This window comes from Ambystoma mexicanum, chromosome 6p (genome assembly GCF_040938575.1).
Source record: "Ambystoma mexicanum isolate Mex_15411 chromosome 6p, UKY_AmexF1_1, whole genome shotgun sequence".
Classification (NCBI taxonomy): domain Eukaryota; kingdom Metazoa; phylum Chordata; class Amphibia; order Caudata; family Ambystomatidae; genus Ambystoma; species Ambystoma mexicanum.
The window spans coordinates 1,031,094,281-1,031,106,708 of NC_090935.1; the positions used below are offsets into that span (position 1 = coordinate 1,031,094,281).

Genomic DNA, 12,428 nt, shown 5'->3' on the forward strand with positions numbered 1-12,428 from the left:
ATATCTTCTAAGTGGGGGGGAGATGTAATGTCCCATGTCTATGCTTATGAATGTTGAAAGCATTCACCTGTCCTCTGTCCATGTCCGTGAACCAATGGTGTTGGGTCACGTGTGTAGGCGGAGTTACTGCCAGGTCATTTAGGGATTTAAAGACGAACGTTCAGCTACACGCTTTGTCTCCGTGCCTTCATTGGTGCAGCCTTATTACTGTGTGTATACATTTTTGGAGTATATATTTACAGACATGCCAACATTAGTCAGGCCCTGAGAGGGAGATTTCACGACATCAATCGGGAGAAAGTATTTTTCCCATAGGATTGCATTGGAGTTATAATTATTTGAGGCGGGAGACAGTAAAAAATCGGGAGTCTTCCGCCTAAATCGGGAGGGTTGGCATGTATGTATTTAACACTTATGTGGTGTGTTAAAGCCCCTGAATCAAGAGGATGGGTGAGATGCACAAGGGTGGTTCATAAACTCACACATGCAGCACCAGGTACTGTGAAGCTTCATATCTTCTACAACACCTGGACTATAGGATAATGTTCACCACTAGGACAGAATGTATAGGTAGCCTTAAAAAATATGTTATAAGATGTACTTCTCATTACCACAACTAAGCGCAGCTAGACCTTTCATAAACTGTCATTAATGGCTTCTTCAGTCAAAGCCTCGTATTTTAATGGCGTCACAGTTTATGAAATATCGACCTCCGTTCCGTTGTGGGTATAGATAAAACACTGTTTATTATTCTGAAAGAAAATTTTACATCAACGGCTTCCTCAGTGGCAGCCTCGTATTCTAAAGCAAAGCTTTTTCTCAAAATAAACAGTGTTTAATATTACTAGGGAGGCAGCTCGGTACTCTGCTGCTTTAGTCTGTAACAGCTCATAAGAGGGGCTGGTGCTCTGGCTTACGGGGCGGTGCTCAGGCGTAATGCAGCCAATCTGCGTAACACCGACCTGCTTAGGGGACGAGCGGAGCACAGAGTGCTAATAAAGAATATGGAGACTCTCTTAGTCTGACGTTTGTCCCTTTTTTGTTTCTATCGTTTCATTCCAAGACCGCACCCTAGCGTTCACCTGGCGACGACGTACGTTTTCTGAGACTCTGGACGTCGGATGATGTCAGCTCGTCAACTAATGCAGGAAGTAATCGGACGGCGTAGAGTGAGCGCTAAGGGTTTTCGATCTGCTGTCAACTATGGCTTCGGCTGGAGGTCAGCAGTGGGTGCTGGTGGAGATGGTGCAGGCTTTCTATGAGGTGAGCGCAAACGGGCAGACGGAGCCTGTAACATCCAGGACAAAACAGAGAACAATAACGTGGGAGGAGGGTGAAAGGAAGGCAGTTGTCTACCTTTACAACTTAAGTGTAACTCAGCAACCGGTCACGTGAAACCATGTTAGAAGGCATGGGTTGGGCAGCTGAAGACCTTTTAGCACATTGGGGTCAGAAAGACCTATTAAGTGAACCATATGCACAGTGACCTGCCACTGTGTCAAATATTTTGTACATTACATTAATCCTCTCATGGTTAGTTAGAAGTTACCTAATGAGTCGGGTGACAGATTTTCAAGACAACTGTGACAGCCGACACCATGAAAGATCGACTATTCCCTCTCCCAACCCACCTCACCACCCATTCCAAAGTATCTGCATATACATTGCGAGGTTTGTCTCTTGATGTAAGTACGGTACTAACAAAAGGAGCTGTTGCTCCGCTTGACACGCTTACCTTTCTGTATTCACTCGTTTCTCAGCTATTCCCTGGCACAGGTAGTACATGCATGTGGATAGTACCTGGAAGGTTGGCTGTTCAAGTCCATCCTCGATGTTAAAACTGGAAAATATTAGGATGTACGTTTAGCTTCCTGTGGTGGCCTTAATGAAGACAGGATACCTGATGTGGTAACTGTGGTATTTATTGAACACAGTGTGAAGGGATCAATTGGAATTGAAGTGTCGAGGGGCAGGGGATATAACTGTACTCACAGTCCTGTAGTCTTTACTGCAGCCTTGTATTCTCCGCTGCTATCAAGTCCCTTCAGGTGTGGCACACCAGTTACACCAGAGCCCCCTGGAGGCTATCCTCAGCCATGGCGTTACGCTCTGGTGTTAGTATGCTGTTTGTGCAGGCCTTTGATCCTGCTGACTCATCTTCAGGAGGAGCGCAGGGGCAGTCCTCTCCTTGTGCTCTCCCGCCTGATTCTGATGAGATGTGCGTTCCTCGCGCCAAGATCTCGCGAGATCTCCTTGATGAGGTCTTGTGACCAGAAGTCCCCACACACCGCCATTGGTGGCAAAAGGAACGGTGATCAGTGCATAACAAAGTCTGAGAACTTGCTGGGTTTCCTCCTCTCGCGCTTGGGTCTGCCTTGATCAGAGGGTGGATCTGATTGGCGACTTGGGGCATGGGGAGATTCAGGTGGATCGGTTTGTCCTTGTGACGTTTCTCTCTGCGCTTCCTCAAGCGGGGACAACGGGTTCATGCTTCTGGTTTCTTTGTGATGCAGCATTCCCAATGAGTTCTCCCTGGCATAATGCGGGTTGCTGAACTGGCCTTGCTGGGATGGTCCTTCTCCTGCTTCCTCGGATGGGTGGTTGGTGGATTCTCTTCTGCGGTACAAGGCCGCTCTTTCCAAGTTCCATCGCTGGTGCATATGTGGTTGGGCCCCTTTTCAATGACTTCTATGGGTCTACTGTATTTGGATCCGGTCATGGTGTATTTATGGGGAAGGCATATTTTTTACCAGGTTGCCTTCGCTGACTGCTGTGCGTTGAATGGCCCTGCATTTGTCCCCTTGAGCCTTCATGACTTCCTTGTTTCTTTGCATGCAAAATACTATATCTTGCATGTCCACATCTTTGTCTGCCCTTACTTGGTGTAGCCACGGCGGTACCAGCGTGGGCGCCGCCCTTCTCCCGCTCAACAGTTGGAAAGGTGAAACGCCTTCAATGGCATTTGGTGTGATGCGGTGGGCTGCGACAGCCTCTTTAACTGTCCTTCTGGGGTCTAATCCCGATACATGCGCCAACTGTAGCGCTCCTTTGATGAAGCAGTTTGCTCTCTCGACGAGCCTGTTGGCTTGAGGGTGGTACAGACTCGCTCTCAACTGTCGAATGTTGTGTTTTTGGAGGAATTTCTCCATTTCAAGGGAGACTAGTTGCACCCCATTGTCGGTCACTATCTCTTCTGGGAGGCCTTCACGCTGGAAAACGGCAGTGAGTGCCTCAATGACCATGCTGGTGGTGATGTCTGAGGTGAATTCGACCTCCACCCATTTGGAAAAGTAGTCCACCATGACGATTCCATACTTGTGCTCTGAGGACATGCCGTCCAGTGGGGAAGACCAGGCCTATTTTGTGCCACACTCCTTTGGGAACCTAGGTGGGCATCATGGGGGCTTGCCTCACGGACAAGCGTTTGTCGCTTTTGGTGCATTGGTGGCACCTTTCTATCATGGCCCTTATGTCCTGGTCCATGCCTGGCCACCAGTAGGCGTCGCATACTCTAGGCCTCGTCATGTTGCTGCCTATGTGGCCCGAATGTGCTCTGCACAGGATGACTTTCCGGATGCCTCTGGGGGGAATCATGCGGTCGCCTCGCAGAATGAGGCTGTTCATGGTCGTTATGTCGCTCACTTTCCAGTAGGGGCGTAGCCCTTCTGCGACTGCTCTTTCATTTGGCCATCCTTCGCAGGCCCACCCTGCTACGCGGCAGAGGGCTTTGTCCTGCTCATATTCATCCTACCAGTGGCGCTCACTTAGTTCCATAAAGTCGCTATTCTTTAGGTCACCTATGGAGGCCACTACGCATTTGTCCTTGAGGAATGTGGTTCCTGGGGCATTGTGGTTCAGGAGCTTAGACATGCAATCTGCTTGGGCGTTCTTCCAGCCTGCTATGTGGGCTATCTCCTATGTGTATTCTTGGAGTTTGGCGGTGATTCTGGCCGGTCTCGGTGTGGCGGTCTTTGTGCCTCCTGGGCTTAACATGTGTATGAGGGGTTTGTGGTCGGTGACCAATCAGAATTTTGTACCCCAGACATATAAAACCGGAAGTATTCTACGGCCCAGGCGCACTCTAACATCTCCTTTTCTTCTCCGATGCTGGTGGGGCCTTTGATGCGAAGGTTACAATGTTCTCGGAGTCGCCCCTTTTTCGGGTTAGGGTTGCGCCTAGCCCGTAGGCGTTGGCATCGATCATGATGCATTTCTCCCATTCTGGGTTGAAGGGTTTTAAGCAGGGCGCGTGGAGGATCCTTCTTTTGATTTCCTTAAATGCTTCGTCCTGCTGTGGCCCCAACGCATAGCTTGCACCTTTCTTGAGGAGTTCCCTCATGGGAGACGTGGTTTCCGAGAATCTCGGGACAAATTTTGCGTAGTATTCCGCAAGGCCCAGAAAGGAGCAGAGTTCGTCTTTGGACATTGGGGCTGGGGCGTCAGTTATGGCTTCCAGGAGGTTCTTTTTTGGGGCTCACTCCCTCCTTCCACATGTGATAGACAAGGTATTCGACTTCCCCTACGCCGAAAACACATTTCTCATGACATGAGCGTCCATCCTCCACCTTTGGCTTGTTTGGTGCTGTGAAACCGGTGTCGCTCATAGTCCATGTTGGTATGTGGGGTAAAGTATGCCGCTAATGCATCCTCAACTCTTGCAGGGAGCCTATAGAGGTTGCAGGCATCTCATCAATTATGTTGCGCGTAGCTGGACCATCCGCCCATTTCAGCAGGCATTTTTGTCTGTTTTCCTCGATGGGTCCAGCGGCCCCCATGTATAGTTCAAAATCTCTCATCCATCGAGACCATCCTGGCCCCATGGTGCTGGTATCTGCTACATCAAATGCCCTTGGCATTTGGGCTGTCAAGACTCTGGGAATCTGTATTGGGCCTGCTCCTGTGGGACTGCTGGCCCCTGACCCACTGCCCCTTGGGTCCCATCTTGTGCCTGTGCACCCTCTTGGTAAGACATTCTTCCTTCTGGGAAGGTTACCTCTCTTCGAGATCCCTACAGTTGCCTATGGGCACGAGCACCATGTTTGAGAGAGAGAGATGTCCTGCAGGGCAGCTGGGCCTCTCAATGGCCACCTTCCGTCACAAGCACCATTGGAGGGATTGATTCCCCACACTCAGTATGTGATAATTCACTGCCGCAGCCCGGGACCTGAGCTTGCTCCACTGAGCGTTCCAGTGTGGGCCGGGTATTCCCCAGCACGGAGAGACGTACCCTTCTCCTCGCCATGTGCGAGATATCAACGCTGAAGCCATAGATTCGAATCTGCTCGAACAAGCGTTCCAGGGTGGGTGGGGCACCTTCATTTCATGTGCAGCTCGGGAGCAACCTGTAGCACAGCACTGGACTTCTGGGAGATGGTCGCGTCCCCACGTTGCTCCTCTCCTGGGCACTGTGGGCATCCGCACCTCCTGCGGTTCCCCTAGTCGCCAGTGTTATGGCCACACCATCGGCTTACATGTGCGCACCTTGCTGCGCTGAACAAATGCAAGGAGACGGAGCTACTTCAGAATATGTCTTCTTTATTCTCCTCTCTTTCTGGAAGTGCCAGACGCTGCCTCCCTTACGTCACTTACCTTCCTGCCTCCCAGTCTCCCGCTACTAGAACATCAACCTGACGCACGCATTACATGGAATACTATTAACTTTTTTGCTAAATGTACAAATGAGATCCCACCCCCAGCAGTTCTAGGAGTTGTAAGAAGCAGCACTATACAAAGCCATTTAACCAGTGCAACATGTTGCGTTGTCTTAATAATCGACGTAGGCTTCTAGACAACCTATTAAGGCGTGTGTATGCAATTCACTCGTACTTGTTTGTAGTTCTAACGCGGTTTTGCCAAAATGCTATATCATTGAGTTTATAAAACGGTTACAAAATAATTTAAAACTCAGTCAATCGACATGCATCCACAAATTAACATGAGGGGAAGACGGGGTTTTCAAAAGGGAGTGAAAAGCGACAAGAGAAGGGGTAGAGCCTACTGACAAAGACAGGATGTTCCATAATGTAGAGCAAGAAAATGAAGTGGATCTGGGCACAAGGATGACATTGAACAGCTAGACGAAAAAGAGGGGCTCGGCTAAAAGTGTGACCGGGAAAGTAGAAACCAGGTGAGGGATATACGGGGTGTAGGATCCTGAACATTGAAAGAAAATCCATTAAAAAAGAACCTCGAAATGATCATGAAAGGGAGAGCCAGTGAAGTGTAGTAAGAGGTGGGTGAAGGAGGAAAAAGTCAGGTAAGACGAATCACCGAGTTGGCGCTAGACTGAGGCTAAGAGCATATGTAGAACAACCAAGAAGAAGGAAAGAAGAGTAGTATAAGAGAGAAAACGACTACTAAGAGCATACACATTTAAGAAGTGGGAAAGGTCTAATTTTGCATATATTATAGGTTGTTGAAATAAGAGAATCTTAGTCGAGTTGAGATACGAGTTAGAGACCATCCATATCTTGACAGCAAGAAGACAATTGGAGAGCAACTTGGGAAGTAGATTAGAAAAAGATCTTGAGAATCATCATTGAAATGGTAATGAATCCCAAATGGGAGGATAATATAGGAGATATGTATCGTGAAGATAGAGAGAAAAAGAGGGGTCCAAGAACAGATCCCTGCAATATACCAAACCTAAAAGGTAAATCAGTTGCCATCCCTGGAAACAGTATGGGACCGGTCGGAGAGATGAAAAAAGTCTGTAAAGAGCTCAGCCAGATATGAAGAGGATAGAGGAGTACAGAAAAGAATGATCCTCCATGTCAAAAATTGCAGATAAATACAGTTATAGAAGAGTGACTGTTTAGAATGACGAGGTTATAAAATGCATAGGGCAGTGTGGGTGGAGTGGGACAGGATGAAAACCTTTTGTTATGACTGTAAGCAAAAGTATTACTGCAATCAAGGGTTTTCCTTATTCAGATGACATTGTTGCATTGAATTGTTCCTATAGTTCAACTTCCCTGGGTTGTTTAATATTCTAATCTTCTTTTAACTAGCTTCTCCTTTAATGAGGACTTTTTGCCATCATTTGCAAAGAGTAGCACCTGAATGATGGTCATTGTCCTAAACGTATCCATCTTCGGTGGAATGGTCTCTAGGTATCTACAAAAGGAAATTTGAAGCCATTTTTGAGGAATCGGGGATTTTATGTTAAACTGGCACTCATCCATATTTGGGATGTCTTTTCATGAAGATGATTGTGACCCAGTTGGCGGTGTGTCTCAATGTCATATTGTTAACCTGTGGTCATTTATAGCTGGACGTGGGAGTAAATGCACTATTTTCTGTACAGCACATAATACTGCATGTAGACTATTTTCTATTTGCATTGAACAGGTGTTTTATATTGGCCTTTATGACGTTGGGTTTGGCAGCCTCATTTGACCTTATTTATCATAAGCTGCCACTGCTTCACTTGACCGATGTTCGGCAACCAAAACAGTTGTGCTACTATAAAATGCTGGAATGGTAGGAAATGGGCTGGAACAAGAACATGGCAAAGTTTGTTTTAGCGTTGCTCCATCCCAAGGCTCAAATCCCCAGGGCAAGGCTAGCCCAGCAGTCCCTAAAATCTGCTCCTGCGCCAGGGCTCCGGAGCGTTCAGCCAAAAGCAACGCTTCGGAATACTTTGATGCAGGGTAACTGCTTCCAATAGGTATATGTCTTGCAATTTACAAACCTTTTTCTGTTGGGGTGAGTATTATTTACACATGAGAGGTTCTTGGTGAATCACTACCACAGACTTATGTATCTGGGAGTTCTCGCAAGTGGAATGGAGAGTTCTGGTGGAGGGGCACATTGGAAAGATTTGGCGGTTGCAGGACGAGAGAGCAGCAAGAGGTTGGCGAGACTGCTGGGCTGTAACACGTATACTTAATGAATTAATAAACACACCCTCACCTGCTGAATCCCAGCGTGTGTGGATAATTCAGACTGGCGTTGAGCGGGTGACGAAGAACAAACAGCCCAGCAGTGGGCCCCTACAGTTTTGGCTTGCGATGCCGCAGCACTGAACAGGCCCCTCCCCTCTGAGGAGGATCATGGGTAAGGAGTGGAAGGCGACTGCCACTTAGACTGCGGTCAGCGGCACATCATCCCTGGTTCCGGTCAAAAACTGGTGTGAGTGTGAGACGCCGTGAGCGCGAGAGGGGCACTGTGCTCTGTATATTAGAAAAAGCACCCTATGACATAAGCGTGAGTGCGCTTTCGCTAACTGCAGTGAGCTACTTAGCAACGGATTATAAACAAAGCTGGGGCACGTTGGTGAGCTGTAAAAGTGTCCTAAGATAAAGGGAAGTACTAGAGATTCAATGGAGAGCAGTATAAGGCCTGATAAATAAGAACTCTTAAGTGAAACTTACATAATAATTAAAAGGGAAGTGCAGAACATGTAGAAGCACAGAGTGCTGTACAACAAAACATGCAGACTATCATCCCCCCCCCCCAGCATGTTTTCTCACGTTCCCAGGAGAAACGATGACGCTGTGGTGAGATTGGATGGAATATTGGGGCAACTACCTGGAAGCAATAGAACATGAAGGGATGACGGTAGAGAAGGAAAGGAAACTACTGCTGCCTGCACTGTGCCCTGAAGGACAAAGGCAATTCATAGAACTGCCAAGTGTACCGGAGACAGAAGCTGGTGACGTGAATGTCTATGAAACTGCTCTCAAACAACTGGATGCACCCTATGCCCCAAAAACGAATATAGCGATAAACTGATTACATTTTTACCAGAGGAAATAGAGATGGACAAACTATTGAGGAACATGTCACATCTTTGCGCCTTCTTGCAACGTCATGCAAGTTTGTAGCTAGGATTACTTCAGAGGAACTTATTCGCGACCAGATCGTAATACATATGAATAATGCAGTAATTCAAGAATGCTTATGGATGAATGGGGATCCCACTCTGGAGGAAACAATGGTAATCACGAAGAAAGTGGGGCTGTGTGCGAAGGTAACTAAAGAAAAGAAAGAAGAAATAAAGCAAAATGCAGGACCAGGTATTAGACCCAAAGAAGCCATTCTGCATGTGAACCTTGTGGGAAAGGAAATAAAGAATGAAGAAGGAAAAACAAGAGTAGGAACCACAGGTGAAGTCGGCACATAACACAGAAAGGAAGAAGGAAAGCATCCAGGAGCAGGATTGAGGAGAATATTGCAGATGTGGAAGGGGGCACTATGCATCTTCAAAATATTACCCAGAGATATCAAAGATGTGCTCAGTGTGTGGCTTGAAAGGACGTTTAGTTATTGTGTGCAGGAAGAAGGTAGCTTATGCGCAAGAGGAAGTAGTCGGACAAAGAAAAGAGTAATGAGAGTGCGCAAAACATACACATTCATTTGGATGAAATGCCCTATTTGTGTTGTACACATTGAGAATATGCCACCAGCTGTTCGCCATATACAAAGATAACCTAGAAGAAGTTCAGATACTTGCACGTGGCTGAAGTGAAGGTAGACGTTTGCAAGTCAGACATTAAGTACCCAGGAGGGTTTGAAGGCAGCAAAATATCAATAGTAGGGTCTTTCCAAGCGTTTACAGAATTTTGATTGGTGAGAATGATATACGTTTCAAAGGAAAGTGTAGACGTCCTGGGATGGAGAGACCAAGCAGCGTTGGAGATGAAGGTGGATCCCACATTGAAACAAATGAAAAGGAATACAGTGCAAGAACATTGTAATAGACAAGTACCCATTACCCCACGTTTCAGAAAAATTGAGTCGCTTCAATGGAGCAAGCGTGTTTACGACACTTGATCTTTCAGTATCCTATCATTGAATCAAGTTGACGGAGGATAGCAAGAAGTTGACTTAATTTATTATGGCATTTTGAATGATAGATACAGTAGGATATCATATGGCATTTATAACTCGCCTATACACAAGTGTTCCAAGGCGCGACGAGGCAAGGGAGGGGGAACAGAGGAAAGGCAGACAACGTTCTTACTAGGCCATGTGACATTGAGATCGTGCAAGTGCAGCGGAAGGGAAAAGTGCAGAGGGGAGGGGGCAGTGCATTACATGGGATCGACCGTAAAAATAAATGGAATAAATAAAAGCAATAAGTAAAAGGTGCAGCCAGCTGGTGGCAAGTGCAAGGGTAATTACAGACATTGGGTGTCAAGTGCTGGTAGGGGACTGTAGGGATACAAAACAGTCCTCAACCGCAGGAGTTGCCAGGTAGGCAGTGCTGGTGTGCAACTGGTGGGAGAGGGGACCTGGGCCCGAGATCAGAGGGTAGCCAGGTGACCAATGCAGTTTCAGCCAGGAGTTCAGCAGGGGAGAGGAGGAGAGAAAGCAGAAGCAACGAGGGAGGTTTTGAGGTGCTTACGGAACCGGAGATGGTTCTCCTCAAGTTTCAGGGAGGCTATTCCGAAGAAGGAGATCGACCACCAACTCGTTGCTTGGAGAAGCGACTGACCCTGAGGGAGTTGGAGGTGGAAGAGCAAAGAGCTCGAGAAGGAAGATATTTAGGAAGGGAGAGTTGAAGGTATGAGGCCCCAGAAGGCCTGGTGGACAATGCAGAGGGTTTTGAACTTAATCCTCCTCGCAACCACTGGGAGCCAGGGCAGATTTTAGTCCTGGAGAAATACGATCCCTGGACTTGAGCCCAAGGACCAGTCTCACAGTCCTGTTCTGGATAAGTATTAGAGGGCTGAGAGTAGAAGCGGGCAGATTTAGAAAGAGGCTGTTGCAGTAGTCCAACCTAGAGGGAACCGGAGCTCTGGAGACGGTGAACTAATGGGGGAAGGAGAGGAAAGGAAGAATATCTCTGAGGAGGTGCAGCTGGTAGTGTGCCTTCTTGGAGATGTCCGAGATGTAAGGAGAGTGTGGAGTCGAAGATGACCCAAGGTTTTTAGCCTCACAGGTGGGAGCAGGAAGAGGGCCAAGAGAGGCTAGCCAGAGAGTGACGGGAAAGGAGGGAGTGGGTGTGACGATGAGGAGAATCTTGGTCTAACTGGCATTAAGGCAGAGATCATTGGTGGCACAGCACTCCTGGATAGCAGACAGTCGGAGATAGGAGAAGAAGTGGTGGACGGAATCCTGACAATGAGTTGCGTGTCATTCTAATAGCACTGAAAGTTGGGGCAGAGAGCGGCAGTGCGGTGGGCAAGAAGTGCCATGTATTGATTGAACAGCCAGGGAGAGAGGTTAGACCGCTGGGGAACACCAGAGATGGAGATAGAGGGAGGAAGGACCCAAGTTGGACCTGGAGGGTCGATCAGAGAGGAAAGAGGTTAGCCAAGTCAGGGCTAAGTACGCTTGCTGGGCGCAGACCCAATAATAATCCATCAATGCAGCAGTGCCTTTTCGGAGATCTGGAATTAGTATAGTTCTGTTACACAGCCTGTTTGATCCCACTGAGACAGTTCCTTCGCTGTAAAAACAAAACATTTTTCTTCCTGGTGCATCTTCACTGGCTTTTCTGCTGTGATCCATGTTAGTTTTGTGACTTGTTCTGTCCATTTTTGTGCACATGCTTGTTCTACGAGAGCTATTGTCTTTTCTGGATATCCTACAAGTCCTTCTGCTTTACACAGGAGAGTTGTTTCTTGCCATTTATTGTTCGTATGCTTCGCCCCTTATGTTACGAGGTGTGCTTATTTAGAACAGTTGGGGTTGGTGGAACTCGTTTTGCACTTTCGGGTGTCTGGGTCGAACAAGTTATAGGTGAACGTTGCGTGCCTACATAGGGCAAGATGAATTGGGCATTGGCTCTTTAACATGGGTACTTCTTGCGGTACTAACACCTTGGGTACCTGTGAGGCTGGAAATGCATTGGTGGGACAGGGCCTTCATGTCCTTGTCCTGTGCTCCATCCATTTATTTATTTATTTTTATTACATTTGTTGTATGCCCAGACCCTGAGGTATCACGGCTTCTTTGCAGACAGAAGCAAATACTTTCTTGGTGATGATGGGAACATTAGGACAATTGATACAGGTTTATCTTACTACATTATATATAATTATGTACATTTATATATAGTGAGGGAGCGGAGTTGGTCTGGGATGCAACGTATCAGGGATCAACTTTGAACTGGTTGAAGAATAACCACATTTTGAGTAATTTTTTAAATAGTGGGAAGGACTGTTCATTCTTGATGTTATTATGTGTGTTCTGTGTTGTTTTTGGCACAGGAATCCATGTGTGACTCCTGGCGGTGCAGCTCTATCTCTTTTTGGTTGTGGTGAACAGAGACCCTTGGATACCTTTATGGCACCCATGAGTGGGGGTATAACCCTGTACTCCTAGTGAATGTTTTTGGGCACCTGTGTGTGGGCCACAGAGCAGGGTATGGGCTGGTGGCAGCACCATGGTGAATATGACAGGTGCTCTGAGCATCCTCCATTTTGGGATACCCAGGCCCTGCCATAGGAATTGGTGGATTCCTGATAGGAGACAAG

General features: G+C 47.3%; 1 protein-coding gene across 1 annotated transcript in view; it reads left to right on the plus strand.

Moving 5' to 3' along the window:
• Positions 1–962: 962 nt before the first annotated feature.
• Positions 963–12,428, plus strand: part of SPTLC1 (serine palmitoyltransferase long chain base subunit 1) — a 1,178,456-nt gene continuing 1,166,990 nt past the window's right edge. The window contains exon 1 of the mRNA XM_069625635.1: positions 963–1,263. Within this exon, the coding sequence (XP_069481736.1) occupies positions 1,204–1,263 (60 nt within the window). The 5' untranslated portion in view covers positions 963–1,203. The remainder of the gene's footprint in view (positions 1,264–12,428) is intronic.